This window comes from Myxine glutinosa, chromosome 4, assembly GCF_964187855.1.
Source record: "Myxine glutinosa chromosome 4, kmMyxGlut1.1, whole genome shotgun sequence".
Taxonomy (NCBI): domain Eukaryota; kingdom Metazoa; phylum Chordata; class Myxini; order Myxiniformes; family Myxinidae; genus Myxine; species Myxine glutinosa.
The window spans coordinates 25,943,276-25,971,059 of NC_136264.1; the positions used below are offsets into that span (position 1 = coordinate 25,943,276).

Here is a 27,784-nt window from a genome sequence, read left to right on the forward strand (position 1 = left end):
CATGGAATCCATCATTGCTTCTGATATGAAATCTTTCCTCTTCTCCAATGGCTTGATCTCTGATCATCAATTTGGTTTCAGACCAGGTCACTCTACTCTGGACATGCTGCTTCTGCTGTCTCAACAATGGATGGAGGTCCTCAATGCCAAACAGGAAATTAGAGCTGTCTCCCTCGACATATCACGTGCCTTCGACACGGTCTGGCACCCCGCTCTGCTCACCAAACTCTCCTCCTTTGGTATCCATGGAAATCTCCACGCATGGCTGGCGGACTTCCTCTCTAGTCGTCGTCAACGTGTGGCCCTGAATGGGTTTCTCTCATCTCCTCTTCCTGTTCAGGCTGGAGTTCCCCAAGGCAGTGTTCTGGGCCCCGTGCTTTTTCTGGTCTTCATCAATGATCTCTCTGACTCTCTCGAAAATCCTCTCTATCTCTTTGCTGATGACTCCACTCTCTGCCGCTCCATTCCTCTTCCCTCAGATCGGCAGTCTGCTGCCTCCTCACTCTCTGAAGACCTGGACAAAATCACAGACTGGTCAAACAAGTGGAACATGTCTTTCAATCCTGACAAATCTCACACTCTTACTATGTCTCTCCGAAAAGATCGACTGGACAACCCTCCCATCTACTTTCTCAACAATCCTCTCCAAGAAGTTCTGTCGCTCAAGATTTTGGGTCTCACTATCTGTCATGATCTTTCTTGGGAAAACCACATTTCCAAGCTGGCCTCCAAAGCCAGTCGCCGACTGGGCATCCTCCGTCGTGCGAAGTCCTTCCTCGGCACACCTGAGCTCCTCACCACATACAAGGCGTTCATCCGCAGCTCAATGGAATACTGTTCTCCCCTATGGGCCGGTGCTCCTGCCTCACACCTAGCTCGGCTTCACGCTGTTGAAACCAAAGCTTTCAGAATTATTGGAATCTCCCGCGATGAAGCTATCTCTGAGGGCCTTTCACTCACCCACCGCAGGCAGGTAGGTGGTCTTTCTGTCTTCTACCGACTCCTCTCCGGCCTTGCACCCCCAGCTCTCTCTGTGCTCTGTCCCCCAAATATTCCTACAGGTCGCACAAGATCTGCCAGCAACCCTCTGATGGTTAAACTGCCGAAATCTCGGCTCTCCGCTCACCTACACTCTTTCATTCCTCTTTTCTCCCGCCTCTGGAACAAACTCCCTCACTCCCTTCAATCCCACTCCTCCCTCCAGGTCTTTAAAACAGCTGTTCACCACCATCTCTTATCTTCCCCCATCCAAAACCTTGATCTTTTCTACCCCCGCTAATTCACCCCAGATCCACCTTGTTTGAAATTCCAACTTCTTTCCTGGAAGTCCCGGCAGTGTCCATATGTTTTATACCTCTCCCACCGCCCCCTTCCCACGCCCCCCCCCCCCCCAAAGCCCTCGCCCTCTCTCAGATCTCTCGATGTCTCCATGTCTCTCGGTCCCTGCTCTCAAATGTTGTGTTTGTGTCCTTCCCCCTCTCTCCCCATCTTGTCTACCGCTCCCTATGTTATATGTTTTATGTGTCGGTTTGTCTTTCTGTGTAATTAATGTTCGCTCTTTCACGAGCCTCGATCTTGTATACAAAAAAAAAAAAAAAAAAAAAAAAAAAAATGGCTGATAAAAAAGTACATTCCGGCAAGTCCTCAGTCTCTGACCGATTTTTCATCTGTCTGTCTGTCTGTTTGTCTGTTTGTCTGTCTGTCTGTTTGTGCACAGTACTACGTCTACATCGTTGCACATAGAATCGCCATACTTTACACACATATGTGTCTTGCCCTGGAATTGACTGTGCCCAATTTTTTAACTCACTTGGCCCAAGGCCTCCATTATGAAGTCATCATTCGAAAAGTACAAAACTTCATCCAATCAAGATGAAATTTCTTGCGCCATGTCGGCATGAACTGGTGGAGAAAAAAAAAGAAATGATGACGTCATCGGTCACGTGGTTCGGCCGCCATCTTGGAACAATCGAAAAACTTTGCACCTCCACATCTTCAAAAGTGCTGAATAGAAAAAATTGAGACATGGCTATTGTAAAGAACTCTCCATGGGGAATAAAATATGTTAATGATGATGTCATAGGTTCCTCAATTATGACGTCATAATTTGACAAGTACAAAACATAATCCGATCAAGATGAAATATCTTGAGCATAATCTAGGAATAAATTAGTTTAGAAAACAAATTATGATGACGTCATCGGTCACGTGGTTCGGCCGCTATCTTAGAAAAACCGAAAAACTTTGCACCTCTATATCTCCAAAAGTGCTGAATAGAAAGAATTGAGACATCGCTCATTGTAAAGAATTCTCCATGGGGAATAAAATATGTTAATGATGATGTCATAGGTGCCTCAATTATGACGTCATAATTCCACAAGTACAAAACTTCATCCAATTAAGATGCAATTTCTTGAGCGCCATGTCGGCGTAAACGGATGGAGAAAAAGAAATGATGATGACGTCATCGGTCACGTGGTTCGGCCGCCATCTTGGAAAAACCGAAAAACTTTGCACCTCTATATCTACGAAAGTGCAGAATAGAAAAAATTGAGACATGGCTCATTGTAAAGAACTCTCCGTGGGGAATAAAATATGTTAATGATGATGTCACAGGTGCCTACATTATGACATCATAATTTCGACAGGTACAAAACTTCATCTGATCAAGATGAAATTTCTTGAGCATAATCTAGGAATAAATTAGTTTAGAAAACAAATAATGATGACGTCATCAGTCACATGGTTTTTATTCCGGCAAGTCCTCGGTCTCTGACCGATTTTTCATTTGTTAGTTTGTTTGTTTGTGAACAAAATATCTGAAAACGTTGTGGACAGATTCGGACGAAATTTGGCAGAGATGTAGTGTATGTCACAAGGACGAAATGATTAGATTTTGGTTAAGATCCCGATTCGGATCCGGCTACTAGAAATTTTTAAATGATTCTTCACCATTGGGAGATCTGGCCAAAACGACATATAGCAGGATATCTCAAAAAGTTGTGGACGGATTTGGACGAAACTTGGTGGACCGGTTGAGTGTCTGACAAGGAAGAATCGATTAAATTTTGGTGAAAATCTTGATATGGATTGGAATATGAGAATTATTTAATTTTTTAAGTGATTCTTCACCATTGAGTGATAAGGCCAACCAGGTGGAGGTATACTCTCTACTGAGTACTGTTCTAGTTCATTACTAGATTAGCTAGAACCAGGTGGAGGTATGCTCTCTACTGAGTACTGTTCTAGTTCATTACTAGATTAGCAGAGTAGATCGAGTTACTTTTTTGGTTGGATGCACCTTGTTCTATATTATGTACTATATATATGTATATATGCATGTAGATTGTATCGGTGGTAGTAGAGAGGGGGTGTTTATGATGAACCGGGCCAGCTTGCTTCATTTCATTACGAGTTTGATTTATACGACATTACACAAATTGCCATCGGGCGGTCAGGGGACTAAAATGAAGGACGTCCATTAAATCAATTTTCTTGGCACCAGTTTAGCTCCGAGAAGCCTCGGTTATTGTGATACTTTAGTCCAACCCACCGGTGTCTCACGGGTCTGCGCCAGGGACCTGGTGAGCTTGGGAGACTTCAGTTTTAATACTCATGAGGGGAGCACCAATCGACGGTGTTCGCACGACTGAAGACCCTTCATGTTTCTAGGTACCGCGGAGATGGCCAACAAAGGTCGCTCTCAATCTTTCGTGTGTAATTACCGAGACCTAGAGAGTCCATCGGGGACCCTTTCGCGGGGTGCTGGGCCCGTGCTGGCGGTGTGTGTCCGCCCGGCGGGTCTCGCCTCGAGCGGTGGTTGCAGCGCCCGGGAGATGGCCCTGCTGGTGGTGTGTGCGCTGGCGCTCGGGTTGTGCGGCGTGCTGGGCAGCGTGCTTCTGCTGGGACGACTCGCGGGGACAAAGCACTCGTTCTTTCCGACGGGAGGAAGCGGCGACCGGACTCCACGCTTCGGACAGGCGGCTCGGTTCCTGCGGCTCAATGTGAACGCGTCTGCCGACCCGTGCCAGGACTTTTACGCGTTCGCATGCGGAGGATGGCTCGCCCGGCATCGCATGCCCGAGGATCGACAGAGCTTCGGGTTAGTGAGCGTTATCGAGCTGGAGAACGAGCGCAAGCTCCGGGCGCTGCTGACGGAAGGTCAACGCTCCGGGAGGGCGACCTCGTTCGCTGAGGAAAAAGCGCGGAAATTCTACCGGTCGTGCACGGACACAGCCGAGCTGGATCGACGAGCCGGAGAGCCTCTACTGGACGAGGTTCGCACTCTCGGGGGTTGGGACGTGCTGGGTTTCTGGAACCCTGAGCAATGGGACATGAATGAGCTGCTGTTTCGAGCTCACGGCGTCTACAACGTCCCGGTGTTCCTCTCCCTTATTGTTGACGTCGATGGAGAGAACTCCAGCAGGAATGTCATTCGGGTAGGAAAGTTTCTCGCGAATGCTGAATACATATATCGAACTGCCTGAATTATCGTTAAATACCTGAATTTGAGGCTTGAGCGAATGACGTGAATCGTGGCGAAGGAATGCAGAGAAATACCTGAACTAGTAATTATAACTCATCCACATAGGTGTATAATTATCCAGGAATTTTTTTTTGACTTGTAATACCCCCACCTACCAGGAGCGGCACTATAACATACACGTGCACAGTGCCTTCAAAAAGTATTCACACCCCTTGACTTTTTTCACATTTTGTCGTGTTTCAGCCTGATTTAAAAATTGATTGAATTGAGATTTTTTTGTCACCGATCTACACAATACCTCACAAACTTATTGAAAATGAAATACAGAAATATCTAATTTACGTAGGTATTCAACTCCCTGAGTCAATACATCGTATAAGCGGCTTTGACAGCGATTACAGCTTTGTGGCTTCTTGGGTTTGTCTGTATCAGCTTTGCACATCTGGATTTTGGGGAGTTTCTCCCATTCTTCGTTGCAGATTTGCTCAAACTTTGTCAAGTTGGATGGGGAGCTTCGGTGAACAGCAATCTTCAAGTCTTTCCACAGATTCTCAATGGGATTCAAGTCTGGGCTTTGGCTGAGCCACTCAAGGACTTTCACGTTCTTGCTCTAAAGCCATTCCAGTGTTGTTTTGGCTGCATGCTTGGGGTCATTGGCCTGTTAGAACGTAAATCTTCGCCGCAGTCTAAGGTCTCTTGCACTCTGAAGCACGTTCTCTTCAAGGATTTGTCTACATTTGGCTCCATTCATTGTTCCCTCTATCCTTACAAGTTTCCCAGTCCCTGCCGCTGAAAAGCATCCCCATAGCATGATGCCGCCACCACCATACTTCACAGTCGGGGTGGTGTTGGACAGATGGGTGATGAGCTGTGCTTGGATTCTGCGAAAATTAGTGCTTTGCATTCAGGCCAAACATTTCAATCTTCGTCTCACCAGAGCACAGAATAATTTGCCTCATGCTCTCAGAGTGTTTCACGTGCTTTTTTTCAAACTCCAGGTGTGAGGTCATGTGCCTTTTTCTCAGAAGTAGCTTCTGTCTGGCCACCCTTCCATAAAGCCTAGATTTTGGAAGTGCTGCAGAGACTGTTGTGCTTCCGGCAGGTTTTCTCATCTCAGCCAAGGAACTCTGTAGTTCTGCCAGAGTGGTCATTGGGTTCGTGGTCACCTTCCTAGCCAACGTCCTTCTTGCCCAATTCCTCAGTTTAGTTGGATGACCAGTTCTAGGAAGAGTCTGTGTAGTTCCATATTTTTTCCATTTCCTAATGATGGAGCTCACTGTGCTCTTGGGAACTTTCAACACTCTAGAAATTGTTTTGTACCCTTTCCCAGAACCCTTTTTATACCCTTTTATACCCTTTTTATACCCTCGCTAAGCCTCCTCACAATTCCATCCTGGAGTTCTAAGAACATTTCCTTGGACTTCATTGTAGAGTTTCTGCTCTGACAAACACTATCAACTGTGGGACCTTGTGTAGAAAGGTGCGTTTCTTTCTAAATCATGTCCAATCAATTGAATTGACCACAGGTGGACTGCAGTCAAGTTGTATACACATCTCAAGGATGATCAAAGGAAATTGGATGCACCTGAGCTCAATTTGGAGTATCATAGCAAAGAGGTTGAATACTTATTGACTCGAGACATTTCAGCTTTTCATTTTTGATGAATTTGTAAAAAAAAAAATCTAAAATAAAAATTCCACTTTAACATTATGAGGTATTACGTGTAGATCAGTGACAAAAAGAAATCTCAATTCAATCCATTTTAAATTCAGGCTGTAACACAATAAAATGTGAAAAAAACATCAAGGGGTGTGAATACTTTCTGAATGCACTGTATATAATAATACGCTAAAGCTCTTCTGTCGTGGTATTTTTAGCATGGGCTTCTGTTCGTATATATATTTATATATTGGTTTCGTTGTCTTGGGGATGCAATCCAGGATGGCTCGCCATTCTGGCCCGAGTGCAGGAACTTGTAATTTCCTCAGGGTTCTGGTGATGTCTTACCTATTCTCCACAAACACCATAGGATCCTTAATGTCGTCTAACTATAATTATTTACCATACTCCCTGTAACCTGGATATGTACATATATTTCCATGTCTTATAATTATGTGCAGTACGTCTTACATATTTTCGCATCCACCTCCTTGCCCCCACCTGCGCACATGACAAATCCAACAGATAGACCAAGGAGGTCTCACTCTACCAGAATGGTCTCTGTACCTTTGGCAAGATCGGGATAGCCTTAAGGTCTGTGATCCTGTCCAATTCTGACAGACATCTGATGGGTCTTACGCATCAGTCTATCTGCATCTGTAAAGTTTTGTCCCATTGTGTTCGTTTTCCTTCACATTAAATTTGATATTTGATGAAATGTGATCGCTTTCGCTTTTCTTCAACTTGTACAGGTGATCAAGGCATACAAGACGCTGATGAGAAAACTTTCCACTCTACTTGGGGCCAGGAGACCCGGACACAAACTCGCACACGTGTTCGAACTTGAGAAGAAGCTTGCAAAGGCAAAATTATTATTAAGTCTACGTTAGATGTTTAATTCGTAATTGTATTTGCCATTTACAATAGCAATGTAATTACAAGGATATACAAGGAATGTTGGCACAGGGGGGAGGCCATTCGGCCCATCATACCTGCACTAAACCAACCCCAGATATCCTCACCCATCCACACACAAGCATTCCTCCAAGTCCTGCAAATATCCCTGTACCCCTCTATCTCCAATGCATTTAGGTACCTATTAAATCATACTATAATTCGCCAAATGTCTGTCTGTCTGTCTGTCTGTCTGTCTGTCTGTCTGTCCGCAGGGTACCAGGTACTGCAAAAACGGCTGAACCGATCGCAAGGAAATTTTGTGTGGGTAATCCTGGGACCCCCTGGAGTAAAATAAGCTATATTATTTTTCCAATTTTTTTTCCAATTTTCCAGTTTTTCCAAACACGATGGAATGATATTTACCGATATGAACAGTGATGTGGCTTATATTGAAATTCTACAAATACTGTTTAGATTTTGATGATTTGCGTGTGATGTGATTTAACGGATGTTTATATAAATCGTTTAAAATAAAAAAAGGCTTCAATTTCTGATATTTTGCCTTTTCATTTGGGCCTCCCAATTGAAGCCCCGCCCATAGGGCGGGTACCGTTGCTAGTATATATAATTTCAATTTCAACATATATACTCTTTCTCCTGGTCCTACCTTTCTTTATATGTAGACCATTTCATACATTTACTACTCTCTAACTAAAATAACCTTGCCTCATTACTGTCCTAACTCTCTTCTTCTTTACTTCCAGGCCAATCACTGTCTATTCTGCTGAAAAACTCTCTGCTTATTTTGTCAATACCCTTCATTATCTTAAACATCTCCATCAAATCCTTTTATGAGCTCACTTCCTTTCTCCTCCACCAGCCTCATAACTAAGTCTACCTATCCCTGGAATCAATGTAGTTACTTTATGCTTAACCCTTTATAATGGCAGCTATGTCCCCCGACGTGGTGACCAAAACTATGCACAATATGAGGCCTCACTAAATTGCTGTTCAATGTTAACACTACCTCTATTGATTTATAATTTACCCCCCTCCGAATACAACCTAACACCCTGTTAACTTTACCTGTAGCTACCTGGCACTGTGCTGTCTGCATTACAACCCCTCCCCCCCCCCCCCCCACCCACTCCACTCCCTATGTATTACCACCCCCTTATCTCTGTTTTACATGCTCTAAGACCACCCCTTGCATCAGGTAATCCCTCTTTTCATTGTTATTACCCCTCCCCAGCTCCTTGCATCTCTATGTTAAATTGATTGCATCTGCCAATATTTTGCCAAATTTATGAAAGAATGTAGACTTTGCTAAATCTGATCAATAATCCCCCATAAACCCCCACCTCTCTGCTATCTATTTTACCTACAAGCGTTGTCATCTGAAAATTTACAAAGCGGACTCTTGACCCCACTATCCAAATTGTTGATGTAAATTATGAATAATAATGGTCCCAGTACTGATCCCTGAGGTTCCCCATGACTTATATCCTCCCAACCAGACATCCTCCCACTTACAGCCACTCTTGGATTCCTATCACTAACCCTCTTTCAAATCCAGGTAGCTACCTGACCAGCCACTCCACAAGCCCTCGCCTTAGTTAACAACCTCCAATGCGGTACCTTATCAAATACCTTCTTTAAGTGTAAATATACTATGTCCACTGCCATTCTTCCCTCATGCACCAATTCAGTAACTCATTCATAGAACGCCAAAAGATTTGTTAGACAAGACCTGTCTTTAGTAAATCCATGCTGACTACCTTTAATCAGATTGAAATTATTGATACTAGCAACGGATTATTGATACGAGCAATTATTGATACCCTAACCCTAACCCTAACAACTCATATCTACAATTGGGAGGCCCAAATGAAAAGGCAAAATATCATAAAGTGAAGGGTTTTTTTTTAATTTTAAACGATTTATATAAACATCCGTTAAATCATATCACACGCAAATCATCAAAATCTAATCAGTATTTGTAGAATTTCAATAAAAGCCACATCACTGTTCATATCGGTAAATATTATTCCATCGTGTTTGGAAAAATTGGAAATTGGAAAATTGGGGAAAAAAATTGGAAAAGCAATATAGCCTATTTTACTCCAGGGGGTCCCATGATTACCCACCCAAAATTTCGTTGCGATCGGTTCAGACGTTTTGGCGGTACCTGGGAACAGACAGACGGACAGACAGACAGACATTTGGTGAATTAATAGTAAGATGGTTCCCTATCTGTTCCTTTATTAACGTCTCCAACACCTTCCAACAAATGAAGTCAAGCTAGCAGGCCTCTAGTTGCTTAATTATTCCCCAGACCTTTCTTAAATAAATATTAAATAAGATAAATCATTGTTAGTTATCTAAGTCTATAATTAAATTCTCTTTTCTCCAGGCCATGTCAGATTCAAGGCGAACACACGGAGACGGGAACTCCAGACCCGATGGCATTTCCATCGAGGCCCTGCAAACCATTACCCCAGTGGTGAGATTATTTTTCCTTACCCTCGCCTGAGGATAGGGTATTGCATTTGAGTCCGTTTGTTTGTCTGTTTGTTACTTGCCGGAAAAATTTTCCGGCAAGTATGTTGATCTGTTCGTTTGTCTGTCTGTTTGCAGCACTACGTCTACACAGTTGCATGTAGAATCGCCAAACTTTGCACACGTAGTTGTCTTGCCCTCTAATATACTGTGTCCAAATGATGACGTCATCGGTCACGTGGTTCGGCCGCCATCTTGGAAAAACCGAAAAACTTTGCACCTCTATATCTCCGAAAGTACTGAATAGAAAAAATTGAGACGTGGCTCATTGTAAAGAACTCTCCATGGGGAATAAAATATGTTAATGATGACGTCATATGTCACGTGGTCGGCCGCCATCTTGGAAAAACGGGTAACTTTGCACCACTATATCTCCAAAAGTGCTGAACAGAAAAAATTGAGACATGGCTCATTGTAAAGAACTCTCCATGGGGAATAAAATATGTTAATGATGACGTCATCAGTCACGTGGTCGGCCGCCATCTTGGAAAAACGGCAAAACTTTGCACCACTATATCTCCAAAAGTGCTGAACAGAAAAAATTGAGACATGGCTCATTGTAAAGAACTCTCCATGGGGAATAAAATATGTTAATGATGATGTCATAGGTGCCTCCATTATGACATCATAATTCGACAAGTACAAAACTTCGTCCGATCAAGATTAAATTTCTTGAGCATCATCAAGGAATAAATTAGTTTAGAAAAATAATGACGTCATCGGTCACGTGGTTCGGCCGCCATATTTGTCTAAAATGGCCGATAAAAAAGTACATTCCGGCAAGTCCTCGGTCTGACCGATTTTTCATCTGTCTGTCTGTCTGTCTGTTTGTCTGTCTGTCTGTTTGCAGCACTGCGTCTACACCGTTGCACGTAGAATCGCCAAACTTTGTACACATATTGGTCTTGCCCTGGAATAGACTGTGCCCAATTGATGACGTCATCGGTGACGTGGTTCGGCCGCCATCTTGGAAAAACCGAAAAACTTTGCACCTCTATATCTCCAAAAGTACTGAACAGAAAAAATTGAGACATGGCTCATTGTAAAGAACTCTCCATGGGGAATAAAATATGTTAATGATGACGTCATCAGTTACGTGGTCGGCCGCCATCTTGGAAAAACGGCAAAACGTTGGGCCACTATATCTCCAAAAGTGCTGAACAGAAAAAATTGAGACATGGCTCATTGAAAAGAACTCTCCATGGGGAATAAAATATGTTAATGATGACGTCATATGTCACGTGGTCGGCCGCCATCTTGGAAAAACGGCAAAACTTTGCACCACTATATCTCCAAAAGTGCTGAACAGAAAAAATTGAGACATGGATCATTGTAAAGAACTCTCCATGGGGAATAAAATATGTTAATGATGACGTCATCAGTCACGTGGTCAGCCGCCATCTTGGAAAAACGGCAAAACTTTGCACCACCATATCTCCAAAAGTGCTGAACAGAAAAAATTGAGACATGGCTCATTGTAAAGAACTCTCCATGGGGAATAAAATATGTTAATGATGACGTCATATGTCACGTGGTCGGCCGCCATCTTGGAAAAACGGCAAAACTTTGCACCACTATATCTCCAAAAGTGCTGAACAGAAAAAATTGAGACATGGATCATTGTAAAGAACTCTCCATGCGGAATACAACATGTTAATGATGATGTCATCGGTCATGTGGTCCGGCCGCCATCTTCGAAAAACCGAAAAACTTTGCACCTCCAGTGCTGAATAGAAAAAATGAGACATGGCTCATTGGAAAGATCTCTCCATGGGGAATAAAACATGTTAATGATGACGTCATCGGTCACGTGGTTCGGCCGCCATATTTGTCCTAAATGGCCGACAAAAAAGTAAATTCCGGCAAGTCCTCGGTCTCTGACCGATTTTTCATTTGTCTGTTTGTCTGTTTGTCTGTTTGTCTGTCTGTTTGTCTGTTTGCAGCACTGCGTCTACACCGTTGCACGGAGAATCGCCAAACTTTGCACACATAATGGTCTTGCCCTCTAATATACTGTGCCTCAATGATGACGTCATCGGTGACGTGGTTCGGCCGCCATCTTGGAAAAACCGAATAAATTTGCACCTCTATATCTCCGAAAGTACTGAACAGAAAAAATTGAGACATGGCTCATTGTAAAGAACTCTCCATGGGGAATAAAATATGTAAATGATGACGTCATCAGTCACGTGGTTCGGTCGCCACCTTGGAAAAACGGCAAAACGTTGCGCCACTATATCTCCAAAAGTGCTGAACAGAAAAAATTGAGACATGGCTCATTGGAAAGAACTCTCCATGGGGAATAAAATATGTAAATGATGACGTCATCAGTCACGTGGTTCGGTTGCCATCTTGGAAAAACGGCAAAACGTTGCGCCACTATATCTCCAAAAGTGCTGAACAGAAAAAATTGAGACATGGCTCATTGTAAAGAACTCTCCATGGGGAATAAAATATGTTAATGATGACGTCATCAGTCACGTGGTCGGCCGCCATCTTGGAAAAACGGCAAAACTTTGCACCACGAAATCTCCAAAAGTGCTGAACAGAAAAAATTGACATGGCTCATTGTAAAGAACTCTCCATGGGGAATAAAATATGTTAATGATGATGTCATATGTCACGTGGTCGGCCGCCATCTTGGAAAAACGGCAAAACGTTGCACCACTATATCTCCAAAAGTGCTGAACAGAAAAAATTGAGACATGGCTCATTGTAAAGAACTCTCCATGGGGAATAAAATTTGTTAATGATGACGTCATATGTCACGTGGTTCGGCCGCCATCTTGGAAAAACCGAAAAACTTAGCACCTCTATGTGTCCAAAAGTGCTGAATAGAAAAAATTGAGACATGCCTCATTGTAAAGAACTCTCCATGGGGAATAAAATATGTTAATGATGACGTCATCGGTCACGTGGTTCGGCCGCCATATTTGTCCTCAATGGCCGATAAAAAAGTACATTCCGGCAAGTCCTCGGTCTCTGACCGATTTTTCATTACTTGCCGGAAAAATTTTCCGGCAAGTATGTTGATCTGTTCGTTTGTCTGTTTGTCTGTTTGTTACTTGCCGGAAAAGATTCCGGCAAGTATGTTGATCTGTTCGTTTGTTTGTCTGTTTGTCTGTTTGTCTGTTTGTCTGTTTGCAGCACTGCGTCTACACCGTTGCACGTAGAATCGCCAAACTTAGCACACATATTGGTCTTGCCCTCTAATATACTGTGCCCAAATGATGACGTCATCGGTCACGTGGTTCGGCCGCCATCTTGGAAAAACCGAAAAAATTTGCACCTCCATATCTCCAAAAGTACTGAACCAAAAAAATTGAGACATGGCTCATTGTAAAGAACTCTCCATGGGGAATCAAATATGTTAATGATGACGTCATCAGTCACGTGGTTCGGCCGCCATCTTGGAAAAACCGAAAAAATTTGCACCTCCATATCTCCAAAAGTACTGAACCAAAAAAATTGAGACATGGCTCATTGTAAAGAACTCTCCATGGGGAATCAAATATGTTAATGATGACGTCATCAGTCACGTGGTTCGGCCGCCATCTTGGAAAAACTTTGCACCTCTATATCTCCGAAAGTGCTGAACAGAAAAAATTGAGACATGGCTCATTGTAAAGAACTCTCCATGGGGAATAAAATATGTAAATGATGATGTCATATGTCACGTGGTCGGCCGCCATCTTGGAAAAACGGCAAAAAATTTGCACCACTATATCTCCAAAAGTGCTGAACAGAAAAAATTGAGACATGGCTCATTGTAAAGAACTCTCCATGGGGAATAAAATTTGTTAATGATGACGTCATATGTCACGTGGTTCGGCCGCCATCTTGGAAAAACCGAAAAACCTAACACCTCCATATCTCTGAAAGTGCTGAATAGAAAAAATTGAGACATGACTCATTGTAAAGAACTCTCCATGGGGAATACAATATGTTAATAATGACGTCATCGGTCACGTGGTTTAGCCGCCATCTTGGAAAAACCTAGCACCTCCATATCTCCGAAAGTGCTGAATAGAAAAAATTGAGACATGGCTCATTGTAATGAACTCTCCATGGGGAATAAAATATGTTAATAATGACGTCATCGGTCACGTGGGTTAGCCGCCATCTTGGAAAAACCTAGCACCTCCATATCTCCGAAAGTGCTGAATAGAAAAAATTGAGACATGACTCATTGTAAAGAACTCTCCATGGGGAATAATATATGTTAATGATGACGTCATCGGTCACATGGTTCGGCCGCCATATTTGGCCTAAATGGCCGATAAAAAAGTACATTCCGGCAAGTCCTCGGTCTCTGACCGATTTTTCATCTGTTTGTCTGTTTGTCTGTTTGCAGCACTGCGTCTACACCGTTGCACGGAGAATCGCCAAACTTTGCACACATATTGGTCTTGCCCTGGAATAGACTGTGCCCAATTGATGACGTCATCGGTGACGTGGTTCGGCCGCCATCTTGGAAAAACCGAAAAACTTTGCACCTCTATATCTCCGAAAGTACTGTACAGAAAAATTTGAGACATGGCTCATTGTAAAGAACTCTCCATGGGGAATAAAATATGTTTATGATGACGTCATATGTCACGTGGTCGGCCGCCATCTTGGAAAAACGGCAAAAATTTTGCACCGCTATATCTCCAAAAGTGCTGAACAGAAAAAATTGAGACATGGCTCATTGTAAAGAACTCTCCATGGGTAATAAAATATGTTAATGATGACGTCATCAGTCACGTGGTTCGGCCGCCATCTTGGAAAATGGCAAAATTTTGCACCACTATATCTCCAAAAGTGCTGAACAGAAAAAATTGAGCTCATTGTAAAGAACTCTCCATGGGGAATAAAATGTTAGTAATGACGTCATTGGTCACGTGGTTCGGCCGCCATCTTGGAAAAAGTTTGCAACTCTATATCTCCGAAAGTGCTGAACAGAAAAAATTGAGACATGGCTCATTGTAAAGAACTCTTGATGGGGAATAAAATATGTTAATGATGACGTCATCAGTTACGTAGTTCGGCCGCCATCTTGGAAAAACCGAAAAACCTACCACCTCCATATCTCCCAAAGTGCTGAATAGAAAAAATTGAGATGTGACTCATTGTAAAGAACTCTCCATGGGGAATAAAATATGTTAATGATGACGTCATAGGTAACGTGGTTCGGCCGCCATCTTGGAAAAACCGAAAAACGTTGCACCTCCATATCTCCAAAAATGCTCAATATAAAAAATTGAGACATGGCTCATTGTAAAGAACTCTCCATGGGGAATAAAATATGTTAATGATGACGTCATATGTCACGTGGTTCGGCCGCCATCTTGGAAAAACCGAAAAATTTTGCACCTCCATATCTCTGAAAGTGCTGAATAGAAAAAATTGAGGTATGGCTCATTGTAAAGAACTCTCCATGGGGAATAAAATATATTAATGATGACGTCATCTATCACGTGGTTCAGCCGCCATATTTGTTCTAAATGGCTGATAAAAAAGTACATTCCGGCAAGTCCTCGGTCTCTGACCGATTTTCTGTCTGTTTGTCTGTCTGTTTGTTACTTGCCGGAAAAGATTCCGGCAAGTATGTTGATCTGTTCGTTTGTTACTTGCCGGAAAAGATTCCGGCAAGTATGTTGATCTGTTCGTTTGTTACTTGCCGGAAAAATTTTCCGGCAAGTATGTTGATCTGTTCGTTTGTTTGTCTGTCTGTCTGTTTGTTACTTGCCGGAAAAATTTTCCGGCAAGTATGTTGATCTGTTCGTTTGTTTGTCTGTCTGTCTGTTTGTCTGTCTGTTTGTCTGTCTGTTTGTCTGTTTGCAGCACTACGTCTACACCGTTGCACGTAGAATCGCCAAACTTTGCACACGTATTTGTCTTGCCCTCTAATATATTGTGCCCAATTGATGACGTCATCGGTGACGTGGTTCGGCCGCCATCTTGGAAAAACCGAAAAACGTTGCACCTCCATATCTCCGAAAGTGCTCAACAGAAAAAATTGAGACATGGCTCATTGTAAAGAACTCTCCATGGGGAATAAAATATATAAATGATGACGTCATCAGTCACGTGGTTCGGTCGCCATCTTGGAAAAACGGCAAAACGTTGCGCCACTATAACTCCAAAAGTGCTGAACAGAAAAAATTGAGACATGGCTCATTGTGAAGAACTCTCCATGGGGAATAAAATATGTTAATGATGACGTCATATGTCACGTGGTCGGTCGCCATCTTGGAAAAACGGCAAAACTTTGCACCACTATATCTCCAAAAGTGCTGAACAGAAAAAATTGAGACATGGCTCATTGTAAAGAACTCTCCATGGGGAATAAAATATGTTAATGATGATGTCATCGGTCACGTGGTTCGGCCGCCATCTTGGAAAAACCGAAAAACTCTGCACCTCCACATCTCCAAAAGTCCTGAATAGAAAAAATTGAGGTATGGCTCATTGTAAAGAACTCTCCATGGGGAATAAAATATGTTAATGATGACGTCATATGTCACGTGGTCGGCCGCCATCTTGGAAAAACCGAAAAATTTAGCACCTCCATATCTCCGAAAGTGCCGAATAGAAAAAATTGAGACATGGCTCATTGTAAAGAACTCTCCATGGGGAATAAAATATGTTAATGATGATGTCATTGGTCACGTGGATCGGCCGCCATCTTGGAAAAACCGAAAACCTCTGCACCTCCACATCTCCAAAAGTGCTGAATAGAAAAAATTGAGACATGGCTCATTGTAAAGAACTCTCCATGGGGAATAAAATATGTTAATGATGACGTCCTCGGTCACGTGGTTCGGCCGCCATATTTGTCCTAAATGGCCGATAAAAAAGTACATTCCGGCAAGTCCTCGGTCTCTGACCGATTTTTCATCTGTCTGTTTGTCTGTCTGTTTGTCTGTTTGCAGCACTGCGTCTACACCGTTGCACGGAGAATCGCCAAACTTTGCACACATAATGGTCTTGCCCTCTAATATACTGTGCCTCAATGATGACGTCATCAGTGACGTGGTTCGGCCGCCATCTTGGAAAAACCGAATAAATTTGCACCTCTATATCTCCGAAAGTACTGAACAGAAAAAATTGAGACATGGCTCATTGTAAAGAACTCTCCATGGGGAATAAAATATGTTAATGATGACGTCATATGTCACGTGGTCGGCCGCCATCTTGGAAAAACGGCAAAAATTTGCACCACTATATCTCCAAAAGTGCTGAACAGAAAAAATTGAGACATGGCTCATTGTAAAGAACTCTCCATGGGGAATAAAATATGTAAATGATGACGTCATCAGTCACGTGGTTCGGTCGCCATCTTGGAAAAACGGCAAATCGTTGCGCCACTATATCTCCAAAAGTGCTGAACAGAAAAAATTGAGACATGGCTCATTGGAAAGAACTCTCCATGGGGAATAAAATATGTTAATGATGACGTCATATGTCACGTGGTCGGCCGCCATCTTGGAAAAACGGCAAAACTTTGCACCACTATATCTCCAAAAGTGCTGAACAGAATAATTGAGACATGGCTCATTGTAAAGAACTCTCCATGGGGAATAAAATATGTTAATGATGACGTCATCAGTCACGTGGTCGGCCGCCATCTTGGAAAAACGGCAAAACTTTGCACCACAAAATCTCCAAAAGTGCTGAACAGAAAAAATTGAGACATGGCTCATTGTAAAGAACTCTCCATGGGGAATAAAATATGTTAATGATGACGCCATCGGTCACGTGGTTCGGCCGCCATCTTGGAAAAATGGGAAAACTTTGCACCACTATATCTCCAAAAGTGCAGAATGGAAAAAATTGAGACATGGCTCATTGTAAAGAACTCTCAATGGGGAATAAAATATGTTAATGATGACGTCATATGTCACGTGGTTCGGCCGCCATCTTGGAAAAACCGAAAAATTGTGCACCTCCATATCTCTGAAAGTGCTGAATAGAAAAAATTGAGACATGGCTCATTGTAAAGAACTCTCCATGGGGAATAAAATATGTTAATGATGACATCATAGGTCACGTGGTTCGGCTGCCATCTTGGAAAAACCGAAAAACGTAGCACCTCCATATCTCCAAAAGTGCTGAATAGAAAAAGTTGAGACATGGCTCTTTGTGAAGAACTCTCCATGGGGAATAATATATGTTAATGATGACGTCATCTATCACGTGGTTCGGACGCCATATTTGTCTTAAATGGCCGATAAAAGAGTACATTCCGGCAAGTCCTCGGTCTCTGACCGATTTTTCATCTGTTTGTCTGTCTGTTTGTCTGTTTGTCTGTTTGTCTGTTTGCAGCACTGTGTCTACACCGTTGCACGGAGAATCGCCAAACTTTGCACACATATTGGTCTTGCCCTGGAATAGACTGTGCCCAATTGATGACGTCATCGGTGACGTGGTTCGGCCGCCATCTTGGAAAAACCGAAAAACTTTGCACCTCTATATCTCCGAAAGTGCTGTACAGAAAAAATTGAGACATGGCTCATTGTAAAGAACTCTCCATGGGGAATAAAATATGTTAATGATGACGTCATATGTCACGTGGTCGGCCGCCATCTTGGAAAAACGGCAAAAATTTGCACCACTATATCTCCAAAAGTGCTGAACAGAAAAAATTGAGACATGGCTCATTGTAAAGAACTCTCCATGGGGAATAAAATATGTTAATGATGACGTCGTCAGTCACGTGGTCGGCCGCCATCTTGGAAAAACCGAAAAACTTAGCACCTCCATATCTCCGAAAGTGCTGAATAGAAAAAATTGAGACATGGCTCATTGTAAAGAACTCTCCATGGGGAATAAAATATGTTAATGATGATGTCATCGGTCACGTGGTTCAGCCGCCATCTTGGAAAAACCGAAAAACTCTGCACCTCCACAATTCCAAAAGTCCTGTATAGAAAAAATTGAGGTATGGCTCATTGGAAAGAACTCTCCATGGGGAATAAAATATGTTAATGATGACGTCATCGGTCACCTGGTTCGGCCGCCATATTTGTCCTAAATGGCCGATAAAAAAGTACATTCCGGCAAGTCCTCGGTCTCTGACCGATTTTTCATTTGTCTGTTTGTCTGTTTGTCTGTTTGTCTGTTTGTCTGTTTGCAGCACTACGTCTACACCGTTGCACGTAGAATCACCAAACTTTGCACACGTATTTGTCTTGCCCTCTAATATACTGTGCCCAAATGATGACGTCATCGGTCACGTGGTTCGGCCGCCATCTTGGAAAAACCAAAAAATTTTGCACCTCCATATCTCCAAAAGTCCTGAACAGAAAATATTGAGACATGGCTCATTGTAAAGAACTCTCCATGGGGAATAAAATATGTTAATGATGACGTCATCAGTCACGTGGTCGGCCGCCATCTTGGAAAAACGGCAAAACTTTGCACCACGATATCTCCAAAAGTGCTGAACAGAAAAAATTGAGACATGGCTCATTGTAAAGAACGCTCCATGGGGAATAAAATATGTTAATGATGACGTCATATGTCACGTGGTCGGCCGCCATCTTGGAAAAACGGCAAAACTTTGCACCACTATATCTCCAAAAGTGCAGAATGGAAAAAATTGAGAGATGGCTCATTGTAAAGAACTCTCCATGGGGAATAAAATATGTTAATGATGACGTCATGTATCACGTAGTTTGGCCGCCATATTTGTTCTAAATGGCCGATAAAAAAGTACATTCCGGCAAGTCCTCGGTCTCTGACCGATTTTTCATTTGTCTGTCTGTTTGTCTGTCTGTTTGTCTGTTTGCAGCACTACGTCTACACCGTTGCACGTAGAATCGCCAAACTTGGCACACATATTGGTCTTGCCCTCTAATATACTGTGCCCAAATGATGACGTCATCGGTCACGTGGTTCGGCCGCCATCTTGGAAAAACCGAAAAATTTTGCACCTCGATATCTCAAAGTGCTGAACAGAAAAAATTGAGCCATGGCTCATTGTAAAGAACTCTCCATTGGGAATAAAACATGTTAATGATGACGTCATAGGTCACGTGGTTCGGCCGCCATCTTGGAAAAACGGCAAAACTTTGCACCACTATATCTTCAAAAGTGCTGAACAGAAAAAATTGAGACATGGCTCATTGTAAAGAACTCTCCATGGGGAATAAAATATGTTAATGATGATGTCATATGTCACGTGGTCGGCCGCCATCTTGGAAAAACGGCAAAACGTTGCGCCACTATATCTCCAAAAGTGCTGAACAGAAAAAATTGAGACATGGCTCATTGTAAAGAACTCTCCATGGGGAAAAAAATTTGTTAATGATGACGTCATATGTCACGTGGTTCGGCCGCCATCTTGGAAAAACCGAAAAACTCTGCACCTCCACATCTCCAAAAGTCCTGAATAGAAAGAATTGAGGCATGGCTCATTGTAAAGAACTCTCCATGGGGAATAAAATATGTTAATGATGACGTCATCGGTCACGTGGTTCGGCCGCCATATTTGTCCTAAATGGCCGATAAAAAAGTACATTCCGGCAAGTCCTCGGTCTCTGACCGATTTTTCATTTGTCTGTTTGTCTGTTTGCAGCACTGCGTCTACACCGTTGCACGTAGAATCGCCAAACTTTGCACACATATTGGTCTTGCCCTGGAATAGACTGTGCCCAATTGATGACGTCATCGGTCACGTTGTTCGGCCGCCATCTTGGAAAAACTTTGCACCTCGATATCTCCAAAAGTGCTGAACAGAAAAAATTGAGACATGGCTCATTGTAAAGAACTCCATGGGGAATAAAATATGTTAATGATGACGTCATATGTCACGTGGTCGGCCGCCATCTTGGAAAAACGGCAAAACTTTGCACCACTATATCTCCAAAAGTGCTGAACAGAAAAAATTGAGACATGGCTCATTGTAAAGCACTCTCCATGGGGAATAAAATATGTTAATGATGTCATCAGTCACGTGGTCGGCCGCCATCTTGGAAAAACGGCAAAACTTTGCACCACTATATCTCCAAAAGTGCTGAACAGAACAAATTGAGACATGGCTCATTGTAAAGAACTCCATGGGGAATAAAATATGTTAATGATGACGTCATATGTCACGTGGTCGGCCGCCATCTTGGAAAAACGGCAAAACTTTGCACCACTATATCTCCAAAAGTGCTGAACAGAAAAAATTGAGACATGGCTCATTGGAAAGAACTCTCCATGGGGAATAAAATATGTTAATGATGACGTCATATGTCACGTGGTTCGGCCGCCATCTTGGAAAAAAATTGCACCTCCATATCTCTGAAAGTGCTGAATAGAAAAAATTGAGACATGGCTCATTGAAAAGAACTCTCCATGGGGAATAAAATATGTTAATGATGACGTCATCTATCACGTGTTTCGGCCACCATATTTGTCCTAAATGGCCGATAAAAAAGTACATTCCGGCAAGTCCTCGGTCTCTGACCGATTTTTCATCTGTCTGTCTGTCTGTTTGTCTGTCTGTCTGTTTGCAGCACTGCGTCTACACCGTTGCACGTAGAATCGCCAAACCTTGCACACATATTGGTCTTGCCCTGGAATAGACTGTGCCCAATTGATGACGTCATCGGTGACGTGGTTCGGCCGCCATCTTGGAAAAACCGAAAAACTTTGCACCTCTATATCTCCGAAAGTACTGAACAGAAAAAATTGAGACATGGCTCATTGGAAAGAACTCTCCATGGGGAATAAAATATCTAAATGATGACGTCATATGTCACGTGGTTCGGCCGCCATCTTGGAAAAACGGCAAAACGTTGCGCCACTATATCTCCAAAAGTGCTGAACAGAAAAAATTGAGACATGGCTCATTGTAAAGAACTCTCCATGGGGAATAAAATATGTTAATGATGACGTCATATGTCACGTGGTCGGCCGCCATCTTGGAAAAACGGCAAAACTTTGCACCACGAAATCTCCAAAAGTGCTGAACAGAAAAAATTGAGACATGGCTCATTGAAAAGAACTCTCCATGGGGAATAAAATATGTTAATGATGATGTCATATGTCACGTGGTCGGCCGCCATCTTGGAAAAACGGCAAAACTTTGCACCACTATATCTCCAAAAGTGCTGAACAGAAAAAATTGAGGCATGGCTCATTGTAAAGAACTCTCCATGGGGAATAAAATATGTTAATGATGACGTCATATGTCACGTGGTTCAGCCGCCATCTTGGAAAAACCGAAAAATTTTGCACCTCCATATCTCCAAAAGTGCAGAACGGAAAAAATTGAGACATGGCTCATTGTAAAGAACTCTCCATGGGGAATAAAATATGTTAATGATGACGTCATCTATCACGTGGTTCAGCCGCCATATTTGTTCTAAATGGCCGATAAAAAAGTACATTCCGGCAAGTCCTCGGTCTCTGACCGATTTTTCATTACTTGCCGGAAAAGATTCCGGCAAGTATGTTGATCTGTTCGTTTGTTACTTGCCGGAAAAGATTCCGGCAAGTATGTTGATCTGTTCGTTTGTCTGTCTGTTTGCAGCACTACGTCTACACAGTTGCATGTAGAATCGCCAAACTTTGCACACGTAGTTGTCTTGCCCTCTAATATACTGTGTCCAAATGATGACGTCATCGGTCACGTGGTTCGGCCGCCATCTTGGAAAAACCGAAAAACTTTGCACCTCTATATCTCCGAAAGTACTGAATAGAAAAAATTGAGACGTGGCTCATTGTAAAGAACTCTCCATGGGGAATAAAATATGTTAATGATGACGTCATATGTCACGTGGTCGGCCGCCATCTTGGAAAAACGGGTAACTTTGCACCACTATATCTCCAAAAGTGCTGAACAGAAAAAATTGAGACATGGCTCATTGTAAAGAACTCTCCATGGGGAATAAAATATGTTAATGATGACGTCATCAGTCACGTGGTCGGCCGCCATCTTGGAAAAACGGCAAAACTTTGCACCACTATATCTCCAAAAGTGCTGAACAGAAAAAATTGAGACATGGCTCATTGTAAAGAACTCTCCATGGGGAATAAAATATGTTAATGATGATGTCATAGGTGCCTCCATTATGACATCATAATTCGACAAGTACAAAACTTCGTCCGATCAAGATGAAATTTCTTGAGCATCATCAAGGAATAAATTAGTTTAGAAAAATAATGACGTCATCGGTCACGTGGTTCGGCCGCCATATTTGTCTAAAATGGCCGATAAAAAAGTACATTCCGGCAAGTCCTCGGTCTGACCGATTTTTCATCTGTCTGTCTGTCTGTCTGTCTGTTTGTCTGTCTGTCTGTTTGCAGCACTGCGTCTACACCGTTGCACGTAGAATCGCCAAACTTTGTACACATATTGGTCTTGCCCTGGAATAGACTGTGCCCAATTGATGACGTCATCGGTGACGTGGTTCGGCCGCCATCTTGGAAAAACCGAAAAACTTTGCACCTCTATATCTCCAAAAGTACTGAACAGAAAAAATTGAGACATGGCTCATTGTAAAGAACTCTCCATGGGGAATAAAATATGTTAATGATGACGTCATCAGTTACGTGGTCGGCCGCCATCTTGGAAAAACGGCAAAACGTTGGGCCACTATATCTCCAAAAGTGCTGAACAGAAAAAATTGAGACATGGCTCATTGAAAAGAACTCTCCATGGGGAATAAAATATGTTAATGATGACGTCATATGTCACGTGGTCGGCCGCCATCTTGGAAAAACGGCAAAACTTTGCACCACTATATCTCCAAAAGTGCTGAACAGAAAAAATTGAGACATGGATCATTGTAAAGAACTCTCCATGGGGAATAAAATATGTTAATGATGACGTCATCAGTCACGTGGTCAGCCGCCATCTTGGAAAAACGGCAAAACTTTGCACCACCATATCTCCAAAAGTGCTGAACAGAAAAAATTGAGACATGGCTCATTGTAAAGAACTCTCCATGGGGAATAAAATATGTTAATGATGACGTCATATGTCACGTGGTCGGCCGCCATCTTGGAAAAACGGCAAAACTTTGCACCACTATATCTCCAAAAGTGCTGAACAGAAAAAATTGAGACATGGATCATTGTAAAGAACTCTCCATGCGGAATACAACATGTTAATGATGATGTCATCGGTCATGTGGTCCGGCCGCCATCTTCGAAAAACCGAAAAACTTTGCACCTCCAGTGCTGAATAGAAAAAATGAGACATGGCTCATTGGAAAGATCTCTCCATGGGGAATAAAACATGTTAATGATGACGTCATCGGTCACGTGGTTCGGCCGCCATATTTGTCCTAAATGGCCGACAAAAAAGTAAATTCCGGCAAGTCCTCGGTCTCTGACCGATTTTTCATCTGTCTGTTTGTTTGTCCGCACAGAATAAATATGATTTTCTCTGCAACATTTGGTCCGTTGTTGTCATAGGTCACGTGGTTCGGCCGCCATCTTGGATAAACCGAAAACCTTTGCATCTATATATCTCCGAAAGCGCTGGAAAGAAAAATTGAGACATGGCTCGTTGTAAAGAACTCTCCATGGGGAATAAAACATGTTAATGATGATGTCATAGGTGCCTCCATTATGACATCATAAATCGACAATTACAAAACTTCATCTGATCAAGATGAAATTTCTTGAGCGTCGTGTGGGCATAAATTGGTGGAAATAAAATAATGATGACGTTATTGGTCACGTGGTTCGGCCGCCATCTTGGAAAAGCTGAAAATTTTTGCACCCCTATATCTCCGAAAGCGCTGCATAGAAAAAAATTGAGACATGGCTCATTGTAAAGAACTCTCCATGTGGAATAACATCTGTGAATGATGATGTCATAGGTACCTCCATTATGACGTCATAATTTGACAAGTACAAAACGTCATCCGATCAAGATGAAATTTCTTGAGCATAATCTAGGAATAAATTAGTGGAGAAAAAAAAAACGACGTCATCGGTCACGTGGTTCGGCCGCCATATTTGTTTTAACACAAATGCCTTAAAAACCACTAAAAATACATCCTGGCGAGGGTTTGCAATCCCTGATTGCTCTTTTTCTTGTTACCGTTGTTATTAGAAGCGACCTACGAAAAATGCAACGTTGAAGTGCTATCTATACTCCTTAAAATTGCATTTGTCCAATGTGGAAAAACCCCTGGGTGAGGGGGTAGGGGTCTCTCTCTCTCTCTCCAAAAGGACCATCTGACTCATATCTACATTATTTCTTAACAACCTCTTAAAGAAGTTCAGTCACTCAAAATCTTGGGTCTCACTATCAGCTTTGATCTTTCTTCGGCAAACCACATTTCTAAGTTGGCCTCCGAGGCCAGTCGCCTACATCCGCCAATGTCCTTGGCATACCTGAACTATTCTCCACCAACAAAGCCTTCACCCACAGCGTGATGAAGTATTGCACTCTCCTCTGGGCAGGTGCTCCTACCTTACACCTTGCACAGCTTGACGGTATGGAAACCAAGGCCTTCAAGATCATTGCAATCTCCCACGATGAAGCTGAGTCTGTGGGCCTAACGCTTCGCCATTGCAGACAGGTTGGTGGGCTCCCTGTCTTCTACCACCTCTTTTCTCGTACTGCACCCTCTGTCCTCTCTGTACTTTGTCCTCCCATAACCCCCAGGTTTTTGCAGGGTGCTTGCAGTCCACCATCAACCCCTTTCTGGTGAAAATCCAGGATCACTGATCACTTCCAATCATTCATTCTTATTTTCTCCCACTTGTGGAATCAACTTCCACATTCTCCTCAATCTCATTCTTACCTTCAGTATTTCACAACAGATGTTCAATTCCATCTCAGATCGTCCCCCATCCAAAATGATGATCTTTTCTATCCCCGTTAACTCTCCCAAAGTCCAACTCTTTTCCAACTTTTCTGTTTTCCTTCGTCAAAGTTTGCTTCTGTATCCATCTTCTCCACTCCTTTTGTCATCCCCTTGTCCTCATTCCCACTCACATCACATTGGAGGATCTCGCGAGATCTTGGAGACGGCGGCAGGGATTTTCGAAGCTCCACACGGTCTCCACGTTTTTCGAAGTTAAGTCTGTTCACAATTGTATTTTGTCGAAACTGTATTTATCTTTCGGTGTGTGAAGTTATTGTGTGCAACTTTGGTTGTTTCTCGGTGTTTATCTTTCATAAATTGATCGTCTGTTTGCCGTGTCGTGTCTTGAGGCCTTGTACAGTGTGCACTGTACAACCTTGAGGCTTTGTTTTTCTCTCAGCGGTCCGTCTTTTGTGATCCAATAACTTTCGTTCTCTGTATTCCCAGTCTTTTCACCCATAGCCTACTTCCTTGTGTAAATCTCAACTCAAAAAAAACAAAACAAAAAAAAAAAAAAACAGTTTCCTTCTCTGTTCTCATTCGTTTATTCATTCTTATTCGTTCGTTCGTTCTTCGACCACGTTTTTCTCCCCCATTTCCCCAGATAGTTTTCACTCATTAACCTTCAATGTTTACACTTTCCCCTCAAGTTATGTATTCCGTCATATTTTATAACACCTTTTTCTTCTTCTTCTTTAAAAGGCTGCTTTCGACTTGCTCACCAAATCAATTCATCCCAAAAAAAATATCCATCTCCTATAGTGCCTTTTTTCTACATTCCCTAAACTCTCCTGCACTCCATCCTCCATCCAGCGTCCTTAAACGTATTTTTAACTCGAAGGTCACAAGAAACTCATTTTGCAATAAATGTTCGTTTCCCATAAATCGTACACTTTCAAAAATCCAATCTCACCCCTCCCCTCCAAATCTTCCCCATAACCCCTCCCCTCCAAATCTTCCCCATCACCCCTCCCCTCCAAATCTTCCCCATCACCCATCCCTTTCAAATCTCCCCCCTTGCCCCCTCCCTCCTAAACTACCCCCTCACCCCTCCCCGCCAAGACGCCCCCTCGCCCCTCCCCTCCTAGACTCCTGCCTCACCCCTCCCCTCCAAATCTCCCCCATATCCCATCCCTTTCAAATCCCTCCCCTTGCCCCTTCCCTCCCAAACTCCCCCCTCACCCCTCCCCTTCAAATCTCCCCACCCTCATTGCTTCTCAATTTCCCCCCTCTCACTCCCCCTCCTCAAAGCGTCCTCCCTGCTTCTTCCCCCTTCAAACTCTCACCTCCATCTCCCCCAACCTTCTGCCTGGCTCTTCCCCCTCCTCAAATAACACCTCATTGTGGCTCACCCAATCACCATCAAACCTTTTGTCCGCCCCATCCTTCCCTTTCTCCGAGCTATTCTGAAATCTCTGACACACCTTCAACAGCTCTCCCTACCTCTTCCACCTCTTCCACATCTTACCCTACCCCTCCTCCCCCCTGTTCTGTATCTGATGCTCCCCCTTCCTCTTCATTAACGGTATGGACCTCAAACATCCGGGGCCTTCGTTCAAACTTAACTGATCTCTCCATACAGGTTGCTTCTGTCAAACCAGACGTGATCTGCTTAACAGAAACTTTCCTCCTTTATGATGTCTCTGATTCCATACTATCTCTCCCGGGCTACTCCCTCCTCCGGTATGATAGACCTGAGCCTCGTCCTGGAGGCGGGGTTGTTATCTTTATCAAAAACTCTCTTCCTCACTCGCCCTGCACTGCACTCTCTCCACCTCACCCCCAGGAATACCTCTGGCTACGGCTTCCCCTTCGCTCCCACCTCTTGTTCATATGTGTGTTGTACCGTCCACCAAACAGTGATGACTCAATCTACATCTCGCTGTCTGATGATATGGACCAACTTCTATCTACTCATCCCAACTCTCTCTCCCTCATATGTGGTGATTTCAACTGTCATCATGCCAGTTGGCTGGGTGTGGGTACCTCTCTCACCAGCCATGGCTCCTCAGCAAAGGACTTCTGCGACTCACTGGGACTGACACAATCTGTCAATTTCCCGACCCGGATCTCAGTCAACGGAACATCTTCTCTTCTGGACTTGGTTATGACTAACTTCCCTGAAAATGTCTGCTGCTCTTCTTCTGCTCCGATCGGATCATCTGATCATGTCCTTGTTAAAGTGGACATCTCTCTGACCATCCTCAGGGAGCCTGCTCAGCGTCGACGAGTCTGGCATTTCACTCAGGCCAACTGGCACGGTCTTCAAGCAGCCATCAATCATCTGGACTGGTCTCCCATCTCTACCACCTCTGACATCAACTCATCCTGGGAATTCTTCCAAAGTAAATTGCTCTCTCTCATGCACAGATTTATCCC

General features: G+C 43.1%; 1 protein-coding gene across 1 annotated transcript in view; it reads left to right on the forward strand.

The window, feature by feature from the left end:
* Positions 1-3,809: 3,809 nt before the first annotated feature.
* The window catches only part of ECEL1 (endothelin converting enzyme like 1), an 85,969-nt gene continuing 61,994 nt past the window's right edge, over positions 3,810-27,784 (forward strand). The window contains exons 1-4 of the mRNA XM_068112028.2: positions 3,810-4,439; positions 6,672-6,740; positions 6,899-7,009; positions 9,457-9,546. Of these exons, the coding sequence (XP_067968129.2) occupies positions 3,837-4,439; positions 6,672-6,740; positions 6,899-7,009; positions 9,457-9,546 (873 nt within the window). The 5' untranslated portion in view covers positions 3,810-3,836. The remainder of the gene's footprint in view (positions 4,440-6,671; positions 6,741-6,898; positions 7,010-9,456; positions 9,547-27,784) is intronic.